The sequence below is a fragment of the Choristoneura fumiferana genome, chromosome Z (genome assembly GCF_025370935.1).
Source record: "Choristoneura fumiferana chromosome Z, NRCan_CFum_1, whole genome shotgun sequence".
Lineage (NCBI taxonomy): Eukaryota > Metazoa > Arthropoda > Insecta > Lepidoptera > Tortricidae > Choristoneura > Choristoneura fumiferana.
This window is the reverse complement of record NC_133472.1, coordinates 29104751-29127654: the sequence shown is the minus strand read 5'-3', so window position 1 is coordinate 29127654 and position 22904 is coordinate 29104751. Positions and strand designations below refer to the sequence as shown.

At 37.2% G+C, this 22904-nt stretch overlaps 1 protein-coding gene across 2 annotated transcripts in view; it reads right to left on the bottom strand.

The window, feature by feature from the left end:
• Positions 1-13686, bottom strand: part of LOC141433661 (uncharacterized) — a 34185-nt gene extending 20499 nt beyond the window's left edge. Inside the window, exons 1-2 of one of the 2 annotated variants that reach the window (XM_074095767.1) lie at positions 13624-13686; positions 13326-13418 (exon numbers count right to left, since the gene is read on the bottom strand). In XM_074095767.1, the coding sequence (XP_073951868.1) occupies positions 13326-13345 (20 nt within the window). In that variant the 5' untranslated portion in view covers positions 13346-13418; positions 13624-13686. Of the gene's footprint in view, positions 1-13325; positions 13419-13557 lie in introns of both variants that reach the window. The other variant, XM_074095769.1, reaches the window with a different exon arrangement.
• Positions 13687-22904: the final 9218 nt, after the last annotated feature.

Genomic DNA, 22904 nt, shown 5'->3' with positions numbered 1-22904 from the left:
AAGGTTTTTGTGGAAATGAAGATGAATGTATTTTTACGCCCTACGCTTTGAAGATTGGTCTATTGTTGAAAGTGTTTGAACATTTATATATTCAAACACTTTTAACAATAGACTAGATAGAATAGATTTTATATGTTTATATGTGGGGATTAGCCCGAAACATGTCGAGCTAAACTCGATTTAAGACGTGAGTTATCCGGGTCATTATATTTAATATAACATTCAACGTCAAAGGAGTATGTACCTACCTTGTCAACCAAAATTAGTAATATGGTTTTTTATACAGACATCAATAAGAAAGTGCTTTTGTAGGTACCTTTGTCAGCAATCAATAATCTCATACAAAATACTGAAAGAGCTGAGCTTTGAAATTACATTAAATCTTTTAACACGATAATTATTTCCACGTTATAAATGTAGTTATAGCTTTTATGTGGAGAATGTTTTTTTAGTTTTGGAAATTATACATTGACACACTTACATTAAGTTTTATTACACACACGAGTTAACCAATTAATCGTTAAATTTAAAGGCTGCCACAAATGGGCTTTTGGCTGAAGCAACGCGACAGAGAAGTATTTACGTCATGCATCAATTAAAAAATGTTTACAGCCGACACAGGGGTGGTTGCCCACGTGGCAGGCACCTTGATACTTGCCAAATACGCTTCTCCAAGCGGAAAATCAACTTTTACCACAATGCCGGGGTAACATGTTTCGTAAAGCAGGAACTGTGCGTGCGCAGGCAGCCGCCGACGATCCGGCGCCGTGAATTAACTTGAGCCACGTGCAGTAGGTAACTACGTACCACACCTTTATTTACGAAGCTATTTTCGATAATTTATTTTGTAACGACATAAATAACTGGCGAAATGCTTTGGCGACTATTGAGAGATATATCAAGTTTCAGACACGTACAGAACAATATTAAAATTTGCAAAGTAGAGCTTGTGAATTTCAAATGGGATGTCAACCTGATGTTTCAATTTAAAAATTTAACTACATATATATGTCTGTGACTTTTTTCTTAATCCGGTTTCCGAAACGTGGAGTAAGAGGTATTGTTATCACAAAAAAGTACTAAAACTGTCAGAGCAAATATATTCACAGCCTCGTGGTGATGCTGCAGGGATGTAATTTGAATAGTCAAACTAGCAGTGTGTATGTATATCGGGAATTATTTAAACTGGAAGTGATTTATTTAAACATCCTAATAATACTTACTTGCAAATAAATCATTTTCAAAGTCCAAAAACCCCAAGTTCCAAACATGTGAACTAAAATTAAAGTTGATAAATGGTAGTTAGCTTCGCTACCGCTGCGAATGTTAAACAACAAGACGAGGTATTAATTAAACGCATAAATTCCATTAAACCAATGAAGGTTGAAACAAAGATACCTAAAACTTTTCGGATCCTTTGCAACGTTATTTAATCATCCGGAGAATATAAGCAATTTCTTAATGTGACTGATGCGACGAAAGTGACGCTTACAAAATATGAAGACGCGCACGTTGATCTGGGCCCGGCGCCCGCGCAGCTTCTTAATGTCACTGATGCAACGCCGTTCAATATGAAGACGCGCACAAATATCCGCTTACGTTGATCTGGGCCCGGCGCCCGCGCAGCTTCTTAATGTCACTGATGCAACGCCATTCAATGTACTTATACTTTATTAGTCTTAATCAATACGGATGAAACTAAGTCAAACGATAGTTGGTTTTTACATCATTTCAAACGATATAGTATTAAATTAGTTTAAATTGTAGGCAGTGCTGGCAATGCTGGCATGATACTTAATGGTTTAATTGTTGTTCTTTTATACTTCTCTAATACAAATATAATTCGGAATTCCTTGTTTAGTTTTCGTTTAAAATCATATTTTTCCTTACTGTGATATAAGAATTTAAAAAAAAGTTGAGTTGAGTGATTTTCATTAAAGTCTGCTATCATGTTGGCATTGGAAAAAGCGGCAAAAAAAGTAGAATAGGCAACAATTGACAAAATGTAAATACTTACACGCTATACATTGTCTGAAAGCCACCTTCTTTGTACCATGTTTGGTTTGAGCAAATAAATTACCGATTACATGCTTATTACTGAATTTAGTTCGGATTTACAGTTTGCGTAGCCCGACACGCATTTGGCCGGTGTTTAATAAGTGATCGAGCCTTTCGCTATTGGGCCAAACTTCTTTCACTTTAACTACAGCTATCAATTTATAATGCAGTTATGAGACAATTAACTATTGCTCTCCAGCTCAGCTCACTGACATCTAAGTCACGATATCATGCGAAACATCATAACATGCGGGCTATAAGAGCACTTACGTATCTAAGTCCAACTTTCTTCAGTAGGCACAATCACGGCAGAGATGTAAACCTTTCAATCCACACTCGTAAGTAAACAATGTTACTTTATTGATTGCATAATCAAAGTAGCACGGTAAGTGGGTAAAGGATGATTCTGTATGTGTTTTTGATAGATGCATTACATGAAAATGTGCATAGCTGGTTTATTTAGGGCACGACCTGACCGCATTCTTGGTACGCTGCGATGAAGTTGCGTGCTGTTGCTAAACTGCATCGATTCTATCATTGGGCTACTGCAACTACCGACGGGGCACGCGCCGAGAAAAATGCCCCTGTAATTTACCGCTACGAGCTTGACCGCGCTGAAACTATTAAATAAGTTACGTCAACATTTATTTACGGCCGAGTACGAGTATGTATACGCATTTATAAAAACACATTTTTTTTTATTAACAATCAATGAAGTTTGAACATACGAATAAGACCGTGATAGTTTCACTAGTTACATTTCGTTCTTCCAAGAAACGTAGTTGAATAAAATCGAATGTTTTCTATCTTCTAGTCGTAGATACCTATAAAAGAGTAGTAGTCTAAGATCCGTTTAAGAACGATCTTCACCGAGCTGGTTAATGGATGAAACGTATTTTATATTAAATTTAATATGTCAATAAATATATTGTATATGGGTTGTCTAAACAATTTCAGTCCAGGATATGATTAATTAATAATTTAAAAAAAATTAACGGTTTGGTTAATAGACAAATTCCATACCAATTGAAAGTATGAAGTCCATAGAATATGCAAACGTTAGGTTGCCTATTTTTCCCGTCACAACTCTCAATCAATATATTTGTTGACATATTAAATTTAATATAAAATACGTTTCATCCATTAACCAGTTCAGTGAAGGACGGATCTCCTACTATAGCTAATTGAATGATTGACTGACAGATACCTAACGCACACATCACCACTGTGCTAGAATCTCAAATTTTCAAATTACTTAAGGATCAGTGAGGCAATAAGAAATGATTTTTTGTAATTTCTAAGAGATAGAGAACCAGCCTTTTTTTTCTTCCACGGGAGCGCAGCCGTGGCATAAAGCTAGTTTTAAAAATATATAAATATTTCATCACTCAAATACCTAAGCTGGTACATAATGATAATAAAAGTATTAGTTATGCTAATTAAGTATAGGTCACTCGTCTCCGCGAGGCTCCGGGTGTCATTTGAACAACGAGTTTTGGGTGTTGCGTAAGCGCAGCGATTAGCGAGCGTCGGGTCAACGCGTGACCCGCTGTCGGCGCCCGCGCCGGCTGCCCTTGACATATCGGTTCATTGTAGAAAGTGCAAACCATCAAACTCGACCGCTCTAATATTTCCAACAAATATTTTGCATTTTACGTTTTCTCTTGTTTGAAAAATAATAAATTAAAATCAACAAGGTTCAGATAGCGAACAATGCCGGATTAGCCCATTGTCACGTCTTGGGGGGCACCTTAATGAACAAAATTTGCTACCACATAAAAGGTAAGGCTGGTAACGGCTGCTTATGGATGGGGGGAGGAGGGGGATGCCACATGCGTGGATTGCTTAGGGCATCAAATAGGTAGTCTTAATCCGGCACTGCTAGCCAACTAAACGTTTTCGAGAATTAGCCGTAGCACACAAAAAGTACCTATGCATTGATAATACTTTTGGTAATACGAAAACAGCAATACGTCTTATTTAACACACAGCTGAAAAAAAATCTTAGGCCCTTAAGCCTTGAGTGACCGTGATCGCCGTTGAGTTGACCTATATGGTCTCTTGTACACTGCTGATAAAAAAGTTTTTCCCTATTCACGTGTGGCGACAATGTCACTCCCACGCGGTTAAGACTTAAGTAGGTATCCCATTGTTGTTGGCGTAAGGTTTAAGTAATTTCGTTAGTTTACGGTACGCTAACAAATATTTGTTTAAAATCATTGCCATTTACAATCGTCAAAAGATTGTCATTATTTAATAAGGGCTATAATATTTAATTTGATCATTATTTATTTGTCACGGAAGCTTTATATTTAGAACTCTACATAATTTTTACAACGTTTATTTTAGGTAAAAAATAATAATACGAAAACTAGTTAAGACGAAAATGGCCGGAATGTTTTATCGCATATCATTATATTTATATGAATCACGTTTTACACATTTATTCTGGTAGTAGTCATGAGATGATTCCAGTGCTAAACTGGTAAGAATCCATGTTTTTTTTTGCTTTTGGTAATGCTTTAGATTTCTCCTAAAAATAGGTACCTACCTAGTACTACTTCCACTAAGGTGAATTAGTTTTTCATTTAAATATGACGGGACAGCCGTTTGCTGCCCTTCGTAATTGTGCCATGTTTGCCATATTTGCTTTAGCAAATCTTGTATATAAATGACAATATTTTATCGCACATACTACGACTTAGCATACCTATTTGTATTACTCGTCTAACAGTGGCAAAGGGTATTCCCTTGTTGTGACTGTAGGTCTGGTATTGGCAAAATTTAAAAAAGGGTTGTGTTAAACAAAATAAAAAAGTAACAGGGGAAAGCCGCGGACAACAACTAGTTTAAAATAACATCATTTGTTAACAGCCAAAATAGCGACCACTAGGTATCAACATTGACATAAGTACAACCTATTGTCAAAATTGCCCTCTTGTTCTGAGAGGAGGCCTGTGCCCAGCAGTGGGACGTATATAGGCTGGGATGATGATGATGATTGTCAAAATTGAGGTAAGTCAAGCCGAATCTTAATGCTTAGTTCTGCGTACCTAATGGAACAGATGATTCGTGGTTATTGAAAGCATGAGAGGGAAAGCTGCTCCGTAACATCACGGCGCAGGCGCCGCCGGCCATCTGCGTGCGCGGCCGCTGGTGTGGTGTCTTCGATATGAACAACTCGTTGCGTAACCACCACATGATAAAAAGCGTCATTTTTTTTGCTGTCACTCACTACTATCAAGCTTAGGCAACCATTTCTCTGAACGATGCCTTCTTTTTTTAGGGTTTTATCTCCATGGATGGTCAAGTGTAGTGTCAGAGACTTCTGGATTTTACCTAATCGATGACATCGCATATGGTCATTGCAGTGAAGTATCTCAATATTTTTTTAAATTTGTGGTTAAATCAAAGAGTAGTAAAGGAATCATTTATCTTTATTTTTTTAGAAATTTTATTGCTTTACATATCCTGCACGGCATATGCATCCTTCTGGTAAGTAGCTATTATTATAAATCACTAACTTTTGCCGTGGTTTCGTTTGGATTAAATTCGTTTATTAGGTAGGTACTCGGTGCAACTATGCATTAAAAGTAGAATTTCGTCGAGATGTAGCAAACAGAAAAATACAGGTACAAAGTTACTTTCGCATAATTTTGGTATGGATAAACAGGTAATGTTATTACGACCACAATGAGTCATGATCATGGAATGTTGCTGTATTAAGTAAGTTATGCGATTATCGCCTAATATAAAGTAAGGCAAGTCCTTTTCGGAGACATGTTACATAGTAGGTATTTAGTTCTCAGTGCTATTACGAATTATATGTCTTAACTGAAACTTAATAATTTTAGTTCACGCTTGCCACCGAATACTGAAGTGACCGAGTGACCGACTATAATCATTGAAAGATTTATAATCATTGTTATCCAAGCAGATCTCAAAGAATTTTCTTACTTAAATAAGTTTTTGCTAAAAATTACACTTTTAGTACAAGCTTTTTTTCTGGCTGTACTTTTTGTTGACTGTACTTGCATTGTCATCTAAACTACATTTCAGTACCAAATTAAGTCGATGCCATAAACAATTGAGAAGTTCCGTCCTACGGAGCCAATCCTGCCCAGGCTATCAGGATGTCACTTCCAGATTATTGGATTGTCATTGTCACCAGATTTACAAAAGTATACCAAACTTCAAGTCAATCCCTTGATCGATCTGGATCGTTAGATCACTGAAAGTGGGTCAAATTCAAGTTGCAAAATTAGAACCGCACATACATACAACATTTTAGATACATTTCAAGTTAAATAAAAGCTTGTGAAATGCTTTTTACGAGTTTCATCATTTTTGCTGTTAGTAAGTATGCATAATCTATTTACTCTGTAAGCGGATCTCATTCGCACTACATCAGTTATCTTCAAAAGTCCTATTATACTTTGTAATAAATCGATAGCTTTTCAAGCAGGTCTTGGGTGGCTCAGAGCTTACGCGTAAAAGCGAAAGTGAAGGTCGCGCGAAGACGCGTCTCGCGGCGCAGGCGCAGCGTGGCGCGGTCCACGGGGCACCTTGCAATACCATAACACGCTGTCGAAGGATTTCCTCGCACGCACAGTCAACAACTGAATATTCAACTAAAACCCAATGGCGAAACCAAACAAAAACTAACGTGTAAATAAATACAGACTACACCCACACTGTAACGAACAGGGCGACTGCCTGGTATCAGGGGAAGGGGACCGACTTATGCAAGAAGCACGAACAATACAACCGACCAATGCGTACCACAATTGCCAATTTTGGTCACAACACGAAGCTCTCTCCACGAAACTTCTACGTATAATTGTTTTATATTTAAGTGTGTATGAAAAACAGATATTTCTTTCTTAAAACAGGTAGAGCTTGTAATCCATTTAACAAGTCCAACACGACGCTTACTTAAAACTTTAATGGGTCGTGACTAATATAAATTAAAATTGGTTTAAATACCGCTCGTCACGTTTAATTTACTTTCTATTTAACGTGTGGCTTTTCGCGTCACTTCTTTATGGAAAATCTGTATCGCGGTGAAATTCTGGCTGATTTGTATTCAAAAGCAAGTGCCGTCCAGAATTGTACATTAGTTTAACAAAGTGCAGTGGGTGGGTAGCACAGTTTGTTTTATACCGGCGAAAGTAAAGCGATTCTGTAATACAGACGTGGTGACTTAAATTGCCTAATTAGGAAGTGTCACGAACAATAACAACTCGAGCGATTGTTTGCTTACGTATATATATACGTAACTTAGCGATCCACCATCAGATACGAGGCACTTAACATTATGTTTTAATTTCTTTTACGGTGTATAATTTCTCACATTGATTTACGCTTGTTATAAAGCGTCATTGTTTGTGGTCGTATTAAAATTCGAGGTAGATATAAAAGCTGAGTTCATATTGTCTACGCACTCGGAAGCCCAAAAACTTTTACCACTTCTTTTGGCCAAAGAGAGTACGAGGGCAGAACGAGATGGCGAATGCGATCGCGAATGTCCACGTATGAGACAGTACAATCCCTGCTTCCTGCATATGGTACCTACCTACCTAAGTTATTTTTTAATTTCACTTTGTAATAATTTTGGTTGGGTTGTGAATATATAGGAGCAGATATTTAATAGTTCGTCATACCAACTTCCCATTTTATGTACAAATTAAATAATATCTAAAAAAATTATAATATTAAGTTACGTAAGAGTTAGGAAAAGAGGAAAACGCTTGAGAACGCGTATACTTTTGTTGATACAATCTGCGACTAAATGCCGATGAATAACCCCTGAGACCCTTAAAAGGATCACTTTTACTCTTACCTAATATGCCTACCTAAAGGTACCTACTAAGTACCTAAATCTGTAAGGCGATATTTGTGAATGTTTGAATTTATATTTTCCTGAATATTTATGATCTAAGTTCATATTTAAAAGTAAAACAAACTACTAACTAAACTATAACTAAAAGAAATTTGAAAAAGTATTCCCCGCGGCATGGACCCAAAGATGCTGGCAGCATTTCCTCGCTGTATAACAATACTGATAAAAAATAAAAACCATTACCTACGATTCTAGAATAAAAAAACTGACTTTATACCATCACTAATTGAGGATGTTCGGTTTGTTTATATCATTGCCCATAATATATCCTCCAAATGTGTCAAATAATAATGTTTGCGGTACAAATTGATATCAAAAGAATTATGAAATGCCGTGCTTCTGTTCTGTTTTCTAAATGTACCTCGGCAATCGTCGTAGCTACGAATGATTTTGATTGAAGTAATTGAAATATGAATGATGATACTCAAATGCGGCTATCTTCTTCCATAGTCGCATCGACTTAAGTTGGTAGGTAATAATGATGTGATCTCAAATCAGTCGTCTAATCTTAGGTTCTTCAGTAAATTTCTGTAAGTCGAAATGAAATTTACTTAAAATTCTTAACTTACTCACGTACCTACCTACATAGTAAATTTAGGCTTGCAAAATTTTACCAAAATAATCGTTATATTAATTTGCTGATGACTCACACTAGAAAATAGAGCCATTGTTACCGTCACATATTTGTTCCTTATCTTCCTATCACTCAAAACTTAATAGGAATGCCTTTTTAACACCGCATAAAGGTGCCAAATTAAGTACCAATATTATATAATAGTACATTACTGCCGAGGCTGGGAAAAAGCAATTCGTAGATAAGTAGAGTTAATTAATGCCGTTTCGTTTTGTCCGTTTTGCCGTAAAAAATAAATTTAATGCCATCTCATTAGAAATAATAATGTAACTTTAAAAAAAATATATTATACCAATAAAAATTATAAATTTAAATGCAAATTAAGCTTTGTATCACTAAATTACGGTTTAAAGTGCTACTACCGAACGCTTTTAGTTAATTCAGCCATTTTCTTTTCTTACTTACCAGTTTTTCGGTTTCATTGTGCTTGAACTTGAAATACTTATTAAAAAAACAGTGACACTGTTCGATACATTATTAAAGACGCTGTTTCTTCCTAAATTAAATCTTAGACTAGCACTTAAAAATAAAAAAGTAGAAGGAATGAGGGCTATCGCGTATGAATTCGCCACTAGAGGCGCTAGTGTAGCGTGAGGTCTCCGAAATGTCAAATCTCATAGTTTTTGGGTGAGCTACGCGGGTTTATTTATAATTAGAATATTTTTGTGAATATTTTGCAATATCTGAAATTAATTATGGCAAATATGCGTTCCGGGGCAATGAATGTCTGTGTTTTGAGACAGTTTTTTCTTTCGGAAACCTTTGTCCTCCCTTTTTTCCGAACAAAACGGGCACTATGGAACACTGTGGCATGCTCGATATTTTTATGGTACGGTTTTAAGCTGTATTAAAAATGATTTTAATCTAAAATTTGTTTTCACGCCCGTAATAACAAACTTTGAAAGCCATACTTAAAAACCTCACGCAACAGTGTGCCATCTAGTGAGACAAAAAACGATAGCCCTCATTTGATCGTTAGGCTGTTTAGACTTACCGTAGTCAAAATGTGAATTTAAAAAGTAAATAACTGTATGGTAATGGAATTTCATACAAAAAGATTTTTATTTAATTTGGGGCAGTCTATAAGGAAGAACTTCGTGTCCATGTTTGCGACAGTTAGGCGGGCATTTCCAGCATATTGGAGAAAAACAATTAAATTGAAATAAAAATTACGAAAACTTTTTATACGATTTTTTTGTTTTAATTTCCTGAACAAAATAAATAAATTGTCATTCCGCCCAAATAATGTATAATCAGCCTGTGAATTTTATTTACAAGATATTTAACACATTCTGTCAAGTGAAGTCGTATGTCATAACATAAACGTAACGATTGGCAGGAAACCTATTAGGAGTAGGTGCTATGTGGCATTGACATTTATTTATCTAAGTGAAGTGGCCAGTTACTCGGACAGTCAAGATACCCAATCGAAGAAATTTTAATTATTGACTATTAATTATCTCATCAACAGATTGTTTTTACGCAGCAAAAATGATTCTCTAAATCCCTACTATATATTATTTATATTTTAATATATTTATTATTTATATAATATTATAAATGCGAAAGTAACTCTGTCTATCTATTCGTCTGTCTGTCTGTTACGCTTTCACGTCGAAACCACTGAACCGATTTTGATGTTATTTGGTATATAGGTAGTTTGAAGCCCAAGGATCAACATAGGATACCTTTTATTCCGGTAGTGGTCGCCACCGTGCGATAACCCAAATCCGCACAGACGAAGTCGCGGGCATAAGCTAGAATCTCTATAAAATACAGTGGCGTAACTATAAGGTGGCAGGGCTGGCAAAATGCCACGGGCCCCCGACCCAAGAGAGCCCCGGCCCAAGAGGCGCGAGTTCAGAAATATTTTTTTAACATTGTACCTGAGTATTTTATTTAACTTATAATTAAACTAAGTCCAACGTGACGATTTTTACTGATAGGGCCCTATCAAAAGAATTTGCCACGGGCCCCAGATGGTACGAGTATAGTTACGCCACTGATAAAATAACATAAACTTTTAAAGCCTACTTCTAGAGACGAGTACTATCAGCTCCATAAGTATTGGTGGTTGCAAGTGTTGCAACTCGACTTACCACATTTCTAATATTTTAAATAATTTTCAATTGGCTTGAAATTGGAGCTCCGATGATTATCAATTATTATGATAATCAAATGCCTTCAACGAAATCTTGAGGGAAACTTACTTGTAGGTACGATTTGCCTATCAGGCGAAACTAAACTAAGCAAATGTTTAAAAGGAAAATGACACCAGAAAAATGTGAGAATTTGTTATTTTCTTTATAAGCTTTTGACCACAAAGTTCTCAGTAATCGGAATGGCAAGGCGATCGAGGATTAAGGAAAACATACAATGCAGATGCAGGGAACCACTTTTAAATTGAAGGTCACTTCAGGTCATAAAAAACAGCCCACTGTCGCTTTCAATAGGTACCTGCCGTGAGTTCAATGTGACGAAGTTAAGCCGTCACGACTTTGGCTCGAATTTAAAAATAACGAACGCGTTTTCTTTACTCTGGGCTCACGGCATGAAGTGTACAAGGTTCATGTAACATGTGAAAGAATGCTAAAGTAATAATACCTACCAACTAATTATTTTAACTATCAATAAGTAATAATTAGCTAGTAATTACTATAAGTATAATTATACTTCTTTGTATCGAATAAAAGCTGACTTCTGCGTCATAATCATTAAATAAAAATAAAAAAACAATTAATTTAGCCGCCTTAAGAATTTAAAGTCAAGTAAAAATTTATAAAAATGATATTTTTAAATTTGTACTGTGCCTTCGTAATGTTTCAGAAAAATTCGCTATTTATTAATAAAAGTTGAAGAAGATATTGTCACTTTCTACGGTTCAAAAATTATAAATGGAGGCTATTAAACGTCATAACTAAAATATTAATGGAATTTTATGGATGCGGAACCTTATAAATGAAGGGTATCCCGGTTCCCCATACAAAACATATTATCAATGTTTTTCTATTTATCTCAACCGTATTTAATCTATTAAGTTTTGTTCATATGTTTACACTATATTAGTTAAAGCTATGAACAAAAGTTAAATAGAATTCATCAAAGAACGACTATAACTTGCACACCGTGTTTAAATTAATACCACAACATAACATATTTGAGTTATTTAGGTGGTATTTTAAAGTAAAAGGTTGCTTTCATTAATCGGAACCTTAAACTTCTGACTTAGGTACTACAGTTTCTCTAGTAAATATAAAAATATTTAGAAGTGTCAATACAGTATCATTTAGGACTTATTTGTCTCAAGATATCTCAATAAATAAATGGACACGTAATTTATGTCGAGCCTATTTCATCAGCCTGCACATGCGCTCCGCAAAAGCTCTAAAGATACTCATCCCACAAGAATTTAGCGACGATGTAACTTTGTTGTTGTATTGTCATCACTTTCCTACAGAGCCTTATTACATGACTATAAATGTTAAGATGCAAACATAACTTTCTGCTATTGTGTTATAACGTTATAGCACGTCATCCACTTAACACTTCGTGTCGCAAGCTGTCGGTTAGAGATCTTTGACAATGGAACCCGTTAAATTGACTAGGCGATTAGTCATCAAATTCATCATTAATTAGTTCTTAAGATGTTAAGCATAAAAAACAGGAATAGTTTACTCAAGCAAGTTACTAAGTTAACTAATATGCTAAACTTCCGTTCAGATCAGAATAACTGATAAAGATTTTCTCTTGTGAAATGGGACAAGTCTATCCACTTTCTGGTGGATGCGTCTAGCAATAAACAACTCGTCACATTTACGTAGCGATGTAGGGAAACCGTGCCGGAGCGTCTCTCGCCGGCAGAAAGTTGCACGGTGGTTAACTTTGACCTGCACCCGGGTGCCGCAAATTTGTGGTAACACCATTGTTTATTGCCTTTGATCAATTATAAGTATTATAACTGCTTATTGCCAATTAATAAACATAATTTATTGCGTATGATTCCAGTTTTATTTTCCTCGGGGTATATTTTAAGTTTGACTTTTGTAATTTAGGAGCGGTCTGACGTCGCGCGTTTCGAAAGAAATTATGAATGCACGCACGCAGTTACTGCAATATTTACCCAAACAATTTATGTATAGGCGTCTTGAGCCTAAGTAGGTATTCAAATATTTTAGTTGACCTAGGTACATGCTTAGTAGGGACACGATCAGACGGGAGCAGCGCAGCGCCGGCGCCGGCGCCGCGGCGAGGGCGCGAGGGCGGCGCGCCGCGGAGACAATGTACTCGGTAAGTCGTGCATATTTAAAAGCAAATGTTTCGCAGCCTTCATTGAGAAACACGCGCCCTCATTCGTGATGTCAGGCAGCTGCCGTTGAGCAATGAAAACCTGATTTCCGCGCAAGAAATCAGATCATATTTTCGTGGTGACGGGCACGATGCGACAGCTCTATCCCGGAACACATTGCGTAAACCGGAGGTGCCGCTGCATGTTACCACACAATTCATCTATGCAAACATCCGATGAAAGTGACAACGCGCATTGACAGGTTTGTGGTGCTAAATGCTCATCAGTGGCTTTTCGATTATGTACAATTGCACTCGCCACTATTAATTAGAAAGTGATTAAAACTTTCTGAGTCGTTAAATTACGTGTATTTGGTAATTATTCTGTCAATGCAAACTAATTTAAATGTTATTGTAACTTAATAGGTCCTTAAAAATAAAACTTACAGCGTAATCCTGGCGATCATAGTGGTGTCGTTGCGTTGCGTTGCGTTGCGTGAGTGGTGGCGCGCACGCCTGCCCGGCTCGGTCGGGCTGGGGCTGCAACAGAAACTCACGTCAGCACACGCGCCTTTCCCAAACACAGTTGCGACAGTTTAGCTCAACGATGAGGAAGCTCCATCGCACATTTAAATGCAACGTTAATGTCAGAGAGCGTTTAAATGCCAATAGCGACGACCTTTGTGGGGTTGCGCAAGTGAGGATCGCCGGTCGTGTGAGAAAGGCGAGTGTGTGGGGGACGCACCGGAGGGGGAGGGCGACGCTAGCGACGCGCTGCCGAACGGCGACTAACCTCGCCTCCGCGTGCGCTGCTCCTACTTATAGCCGCGCGCCCACCGCCGGCGCTGCCGGCTCCGCGCGCCGCAGCTGCCAGCTGCCAGCCGCCAGCCGCCGCCACTAGCCGCCAGCCGCCAGCCAGCCCTAACACACTTCTGGATCTGCTACAATCAGAAACATTCTTCTCCTTCCAACCCTGGAACTTCTAGGACTGAACAGTGAAAACAAGTGTCCATTATACGCTTCATTGTGAATATTCGTAAACCTTTCAAGTAGATACATCCAGCAGTGACATAATATTTTATATGATTAAAGACGAATATAGGTGTGTACCAAAGCTTGTCTTTAATTATATCAATCTGAATCCAAAGTCACCCTGCGTAGGAATAACACGTTAAGGTAAATAAAAAAATTGATAAATCTTTTATCCAAGTGAAATATGTGAACACCTCGGAATCTTCGTTCATTTAATAGCCGCGTAGAGCCGTCTGCTAGATGCTACGAAAGACATCAACGCGCGAATTGTCTCGTACTTTACCATCGTGGAGACGCAGTTAGACTGCCCTGCCTCATTTGGAATATATTATATAGTTCTATCTATTATATATCTATTTAAAAGTATTGACTTTAATGGAATTGAAGGTTTTATAACTATATTTATTTATTGCAATGACCATTTGTTTCCAAGCAAATAGGACATCCTATGGGAAAGGATGTCAGAACATGTATAAGTAGAGGCTTGCTCGCCAATGCACGTTGTTCAATAAACACAATTACCTGATAATGATGAAAGGGATTTTATTGATTTAAATATTATATTAATTATTATTTTACGTATTTTCAAACCACCTGGACAGAAATGGCCATAGTGTCACATTCATGGCTTGACAAAGAAAAGTATTACAATACGATTTTTTACGGTGGGCAGGAATCAAATGATTTATTTTTAGCACATACCCATGGCATACTTTTAGAACCGGGTACATTACGAGATATTGATGTCCCATGACGGAACGAAGAGAAGTTTTTGAAGTTAGAGGTTGTATGTTTTTGGTGTACCCACCTACGTCTGTTTCCAATTTTATCAGTAGGTATGTGCTGACCAATTTTTACTAGTTTATACAAACTTTTATTAACTTCACCTCGTGTATTTGTTTGTTTGCTTCAAATCTTGCAAGTTAACTTTGATCCATTTCCAGACTTAAATTCACTTTATAACGTTTTAAACTTTCGTGATTCTCACTCATAGTCAAAATACCATATAATATGATATATATATGCGGGTAGTTCGAAGAACTCGCGCTGCTAGGCAGACTTGACACCCCACACTTCAGTCTACTCGTGACCACGGCAACTGTAACGTTGCCGAAACGTCGAGGTAAATATTACTTGTGTAAAAATTGCGTGATAAGTCCCGTATAAGTATGGTATTCTTTAAATTCACTTTATTTATTATTCATATGATACATACATTGGATCTATTATTTATTTATTTATAGTCAGCAAATAAAGATTGTACCTTTTTTATTGATTGTATCTTTTTACAGGTACTTGCTACAAATAAAGCTAGGAGGGTAGTTCTACGAACGCTTCAAGCGGTATCAGTTTCCTGACGCTTATACCTACTGATGAAACAAGTCAGGTAGAATGGAAGGATTTAATAAAGCGATATGGTGTGCATGCGGTATACTATTTAATTACAATTCATTCAAATTTCTTGCTTACGGTCTGTCATTTCTTCAATATATGCGACAGGAAACTGATAGTGGGTGAAACGCTCGTAGAAGTACCCAGGATAAAACCCTGGATCTATTAAAAGTTTTAATTAATTCAGTCGAAACACACTTAATAGTAATAGGTGGGGACTTATTGAGTTGCACAGGTGAACTTACAGAAATGAATGAGCTAATGCAAAATTCGAACTTCTTATCTTGCCGATAAATATACGAGATTACGAGCCGAATACAAGAGTGATATGGACGGTACGATACGAAATTAGATTTTCGAATTTCTTTAGTAGCCCCCCAGATGCGTCGGCGCAGCGTATTACGATTGGGCAATGAGGAAGCGCGAATCCGTAGACTAGCCTGTAAGCTACTGGCGAGTAATTCTCAAGACTCCCGAGTTATCGCAACACTATAGGTGCTTACTGTCGTTTCAGCTGCCGTCTTTGTATTTGCATCATCATCATCATCTCAACCGTAGGACGTCCACTGTTGGGCGTAGGCCTATCCCATAGATCTTCAGTTGCCATGTATTTACGTAATTTATTTTTATTTATTGGTAAAAACTATGTTCTCGTGGCATGACAGTTTACACTAATGCACCACGAAAACGAAAATAATGCAGGTATTTTATATTATAATCGCTTTAAAATTATAAGTATAAACTATAACAAAAAATAGGCGAAACAAAAGGTACGTAAACACGAAAAAGAGTCGAACTCTCACTCTGAAAATTCCGTAGAAATTTCAAAGCAATCAAAAAATAATCTTGAATTTCATAGTTATTGTATGACAAGTTATTTCTCTTCTCACTCGTGGTCGCCCCCACGCCCAAGAGTTTCAACTCCAAGCATGGACAAGTGCCCTCACCAAGATAGCTAAGTAGAAGTGAACTACTGCTCAATAACAACAGACTTCGTAATAAATAGGGAGGGGACCGTGTTCTGAAGTCAAGTCGCTCCAACATTTGTGCATTTGAGTTCCTATAGTACTGTACCAAAGTCGTGGTACCCAGTGGTTTGACCTATGACCTCTCAAGCAGAGGGTCGTGGGTTGATCACGGGCTCACACCTCTGAGTCCTATATTTGAAATTTACCATGAGCTTAGTGAAGGAAAACAACGTGAGGAAACCTGCACACACCGGCGAGAAATTCAATGATGCGTGTGAAGTGCGTGTGAAGTACGAGCACGGGTGAGGATACGTCTTAAAACCTCTCATTCTGAGAGGAGGCCTGTAGCCGTGTGATGTATAAAGGCCAAGGTGACCTACTTATGTATAAGTAGTAGAAAATTCCAGGCCCCTGTACCACAAAAGTTACAAGTGCTAAAATTCGACAAAATTGTAACATTTTACTAAGAGAAACTTAACAATTTTGTCGAATTGTAGCACTTGTAACTTTTGTGGTACAGGGACCAGCTCTAATTATTCTTGTCAACTTATCAAAAATTTGATTTGAGCTGTAGCTTTGAAATAGGTTGTAGGTAAAATACATATATAAGTACATACACCGTTTTTTTTATTCACTTTAAATAAATAAATAAATATCACGGGACAATTCACACCAATTGACCTAGTCCCAACCCAAAGTAAGCTTAGCAAAGCCTGTGTTATGGGTACTAAGCAATATCGATAGATACATACTTAAATACATATTTAACGCCCAAGACCCAAGAACAAACATTCGTATTTTTCATACAAATATCTGCCGCGACACGGGAATCGAACCCGGGACCTCAAGCTTTGTAGTCAGGTTCTCTAACCACTAGGCCATCCGGTCGTCTTTCGAACAGTATTTTCGAGTAGTGTGATTTAATAAAATCGATCGCCAGGAAGATTAAATCATTTTTACATTAATCTTGGATCTCGTCTATCATGAGTTGTGACACTGTACAATGTCGTTTTCTGATCAAAACTGGTTTAGCTGTAGGTACACTCATTATTGGAGAATTCTGGGCGGCTTACGAGTCTACAAGTTGGAAACATTGGTGACGACAGTTGTGAAGAATTTTTAACGCAATACCTCCGCATACAATGCGCCGTTTAGCTATGGGGATGGCAGAGGTCACCGAGGGTGAAAGCCCATATCGATGAATATCATACATAAGCTTCGATATAACGTTTTGTGTCCTTGTTATTGCGATTGCGCATTAAACGTGTTTACTTAACGCATCATACACACCTCCCGCAACTTGCAAAAAGGCTACAGATGATTCGATAAGATCTATGTATCTAAATAGTGTTAAATTTTTAGAAAAAAACTGGCAAGAATTTAATCCGGGATTATTAAAGGGAGCATACAAAATAAGTAATCTAATCACCAAAAAAATATTACAGAACACCTGAGAAAAATCTAATCTTATTGTTGTAATCTATAGCATTCTAAGTTGTCAGATTTAAAAAAAACTCCCTCAATTTTTTTCCACCGACGCTGCGAGGCTACTACGAAATTCGAAGTTCGGTCCCTGACTCCCTTATACTATTTAAAACAAGAGTGAGAGGGACGGTACGATACGAACTTCGATTTTTTGAATTTCGGAGTTGGCCCTCTGTTTTTAAATAGGTATTATGTCACTCCGAGAGTTTTGACGAATCTATTCGCGCGATTTTGTCAAAATTAGACATTAATGACATTGTTTTAAGAACGCTGAAAACCGTCGAGCCGTTTGGGCTACGGAGAGGAACACATCACTTTACTCTCTTACTTAAAACCAAGTTGTACTGACGAAAAGTTTTGTGTCAATAGATTCAACATCTTATAAGTCATACCTATTGATTGACAAAGGATCAATGTTCATCGATTACTCTTTTGTCTCGATTGATACATCGACCGATTTAACGATTGAGCGACATTGACTGATGCAGTCTACGGTTTGTGATCGACAGCATCAATCGAAGTCTTAACGTATCAGTACGATAATATACTCAGCGGCACAAAATTTGGCCCTCTCTACATACAAAATTACCTATTAGGTACCAGATTTTTTGCCGCTCAGTTTATAAATATTATCTATAGGGTATAAACGATGAGAGATCTTTACGCCATTGAGTTTTCTAGCATTAAAGATTCATACTAGCTTTTGCCCGCGTAGAATTCGGTTATCGCGCGCTGTTCCCTCTGGAACTATGCATTTTATCGGGATAAACAGTAGCCTATGTCACTCTCTGGCCCATAAACTATCTCTATGTCAAAAATCACGTCGATCCGTCGCTCCGTTTCGACGTGAAAGAAGGACAAACATACATACAAATACACACACTTTCGCATTTATAATATTAGTATGGATGGATTATCCAATGATTATATCAGTGTCGGACGCTTTCAGATTGCCCGTTTCTTACTTATGCCGAAATTGTTGCCTCGTCCTAAACCGATATCGGGTCAGACAATGTGAAGGTGTTCTTACGAATTTTCTTATATGTAAATACTTAAATAGGTATATTAATCTAAGCTTGACCTTATCATTATGTATCGCGTCCACTGTCAATGAATCAAGAATGTCAAGGAGTCAAAAGTCGATCTTCTCCATTAGGGTTTCGACTAAATTGGTAAAAACCAGCCAAGTACCTATGTATGAGACGATTAATTGCGGGGCAACTGATTTATACTTGAGAACCATTTCGAAACAAGGGATCAGAGGTAGGTACCTACTCGAACACATTTAAATTATATAAAGCGACAGATAAAGTCATGCGGTTATCGCGAGCCGTTTATGTACAACTAGCTGTTGCCCGCGACTATTCATTTATCGCTATCCTATCGCGGGAACTATGAAATTTTCCGGGATAAAAACTATCATAATGTCCTTCCCCGGGACTCAAACTATCTATATACCGAATTTCATCTAAATCAGTTCAGCGGTTTAGACGTGATTGAGTAACAAACATCCAAATATCTTCACTTTTTTATTTAAGAGTATTTAAGAGTAGGATTAATCTTTTGTAAAGCTTGTTACCATAAATCAATTAAAAAGCAACTGGTGAAATATTCCTGCCATATTTACATAACATCCTTGCAAATTCTGCCAAGGACAATATACAATTGATGGTAGCTAGGTACGGTCAAGGACTTTAATCCATGAGCCATCATGCAACCATTTCACAGTAAACGTCATAGTGACATCGCATTAATTAACAAGGAAAATCGTAATGACTTTTTCTATGAAAGGTTCCATATGGTGGCTCATGAATTAATGTTCTTGACCGTACGTAGGTACTCCTTGATAATGGTCACAGTAAATATATAATTTACTGTGTAATGGTGCTGTATTTAAAATTATTATCACTTAAAACAGGTACTCCTATAATGGTTCTTAACGTTAAACATAATTTGATCTAAACGTAATAAACTCTCCAATTTAGTAATTAGAATTAGGTAGTTTACTAATTATACCAGTTATTCAAGTGTTTACAGAGAACTCTACCATCAATACAAAACTTAAATCGTAAAAACCGGCCAAGAGCGTGTCGGACACGCCCAAAATAGGGTTCCGTAACCATTACGAAAAAAATAAGTAATATTTTTCTAAGAATTTCGTATTTTATACGGAATCTTCCAAGTGAAGGTATATTTTATACCTTAGACTGCTATTTACCCTTAAACTACTAATAATTCTCAAGCAAACTACCTATGTACCTGTACTATATACCATTTTGTCGGCATAGTTTTCATACATATTGGTGCAAAATTACAGCTTTCTAGCATTGATAGTCCCTGAGCAAAGCCGCGGACGGACGGACAGACAGACAGACAGACAGACATGGTGAAACTATAAGGGTTCCGTTTTTGGCATTTTCGGCATTTTCAACATATAAATCGTGCTACAATATTATCCTGGCAGTGTGTGCAAAAATGTGAAGCTTATTTGAGCGTGTTTACCATTTTTGTGACCTAGCTATTACCTACCCGGAATAACTTTACGCACTAGCTATTAGATTACCTACCTACACCATATACATAATTATTTACTTGTACCAAAATAAAATCTTAAACGCAGTTAAGCAGTTTTACCACGTTCAACTGCCTGCGTGGATTGACAGATAAATCGGTCTATTTATTAAATAGTTAGTTTGGTCAGCCTCTACAGAAATACAGTCATCTCATTCACGTCAGCGTCCGAACAAGGTCCCCTGCATCTTTGTTGGGTGGCGCAAATCGATGTTGGTACCTACGTCAATTAAAACGTGTTTCGGTACTATTATTTTTACACCCCGTATTGCAAGTTGGTATAAAAACAAAGTAGAAGGGTAGGTTAATTAATAAATAATTAACTGTAATAACTTGCATCGCAACCGGACCGTCCAATTTAAACGAAAATGATATGACTAGGTGGTATAGTACCTACATTTTCAGAACTTTCAAATATTAATTCATTAATTGATAATTAATTTATGACGCATATTTATTTTATTACCAATATTGGGAAATCAGCTACATGATTTAAGTATGACTAATAATTTCATAACAAAAGCATAGAATACGTACAGAAGTTTTATCCCCGCCAACAAAAACGACATTTAAGCATGAGAATCGTGCCTAAAGTATATTATGCTTTTATGTCTATCGCCTAACTCATTATATACTCAGCGGCACAAAATTTGGCCCACCCTTCATACAAAATTACCGATTCTGCATACATTTGAGGGCCAGATTTTTTGCCGCTCAGTATAAGTATTATTGATTCATACACTCCACGTGTAGGGCTAGGGTTTTCGCGAAAGGAATACATCAATGAGATCCAGAAATATTCTAGCTTACCAGTAGATGTCGCTTGAGGATAGTTGCCGAATTTACATTGTGTTCTTAGCTAGGCTATGAGGGCTGTCGTTTTTTGTCTCACTAGATGGCGCACTGTTGCGTGAGGTTTTTAAGTATGGCTTTCAAAGTCTGTTATTACGGGCGTGAAAACAAAGTTTAGATTAAAATCATATTTAATACACCTTAAACCGCACCATAAAAATATCGAGCATGCCACAGTGTTGCATAGTCCCCGTTTTGTTCGGAAAAAAGGGAGGACAAAGGTTTCCGAAAGACAAAATTGTCTCAAAACACAGACATTCATTGCCCCGGAACGCATATTTGCCATAATTAATTTCAGATATTGCAAAATATTCACAAAGTGATTCTAATTATAAACAAACCCGCGTAGCTCACCAAAAAAACTATGAGATTTGACATTTCGGAGACCTCACGCTACACTAGCGCCTCTAGTGGCGAATTCATACGCGATAGCCCTCATTGTCACTTGGAAAAAAAAATTACAACATTTAATATCGTGGATGTAACTTCAATTAAACTTTAAGTGTTTTTTCTGGAGTTATGTGTATAAATATTAATGCGTTTAGACGAAAACAGTGTGTCGGCTAAATTAGCAAATCAAATGGGGAGTTCCATTTTCGATTGCGGATAAAATCTCATAAAACAAGGCGCTCTCCGTCCAGCGCAACCCCCTGCTCGCCTAAAGGAACTAAAATTATTCACCCGGTCGACTGCGCACTTGCGGGTAGGTACACTCAGGCGCACTGCACTTAGCCACTTATTTGAAATCTCACGTGGGATCTTAGCCCACTGCTGATCCTTTTCATTCTACATGACAGTACATTACGTCGTTTATTGTAAAAAGGTTCTACATCTCCTACGCATTTTAAATGAAGCAACTGCAATTTTATAACAAGCAGCAATGCTTTTTTTGCTTGACAAAACAAAATGCGTAATAACTTTAGTCCCGAGCTATAAATACATCGTAGCATTTGTGTACACGCAGTGCAGTATAAAAATATTACACATTACGACGTTGTCAATTACCTATTTTGTTGCGAAATGACAATAATATTTACATTTAATTTAGCACAAAGTATACGATTTTTTAATTGTCACTAAAACATGATAGCGCCCTAAATAATTATAATCGAGTACCATCGTGGAACCTTTTCGATGCAAATAATGTCATATCAACATTCCATACTCCTGCCAAGTACTTAGTACTTGTCCGCGAAATTGAGAAAAGGTTTCAAATCTGGGGGTGACACTCTTTACCGGCCCGGCTAATACCGACCCTGTTTTTCGTATACACGCCCATAGAAGCTCAAGTCAGTTTCTATGAGCGTTTACACAAAAAACAGGGTCGGTATTATCCATGTCGGTATTATTCGAGCAGAGAAAGAGTGTCACCCAAATCTGGTACACGTTTCAGCTTTCTCTTTTGTATACATCTACCTGTCGCTCTTTGCGTTACGTTATATAAAAGACCAAGAAAGGGATTGATGTGAAGGTCAATAGTTTTCGTACCGAATTAGTGACAAATCATAGCTAGAGAGTGCATATATACTGTACACTGAGTGCATTATAGACTGGCGAAGAACGAGAGTTACAGCTGTTGCAGATTACTAAACTCAAATATCTACCTACTAGCAAGACAAGTGCTCTACTATTTAGCATTAGGTTGGGAGCATACCTACTAGCTTGACGTAAAAAGGTTTTACCAAATAATAAGAGAAGATTGTTAAAAAAACATTTTATTTACAAT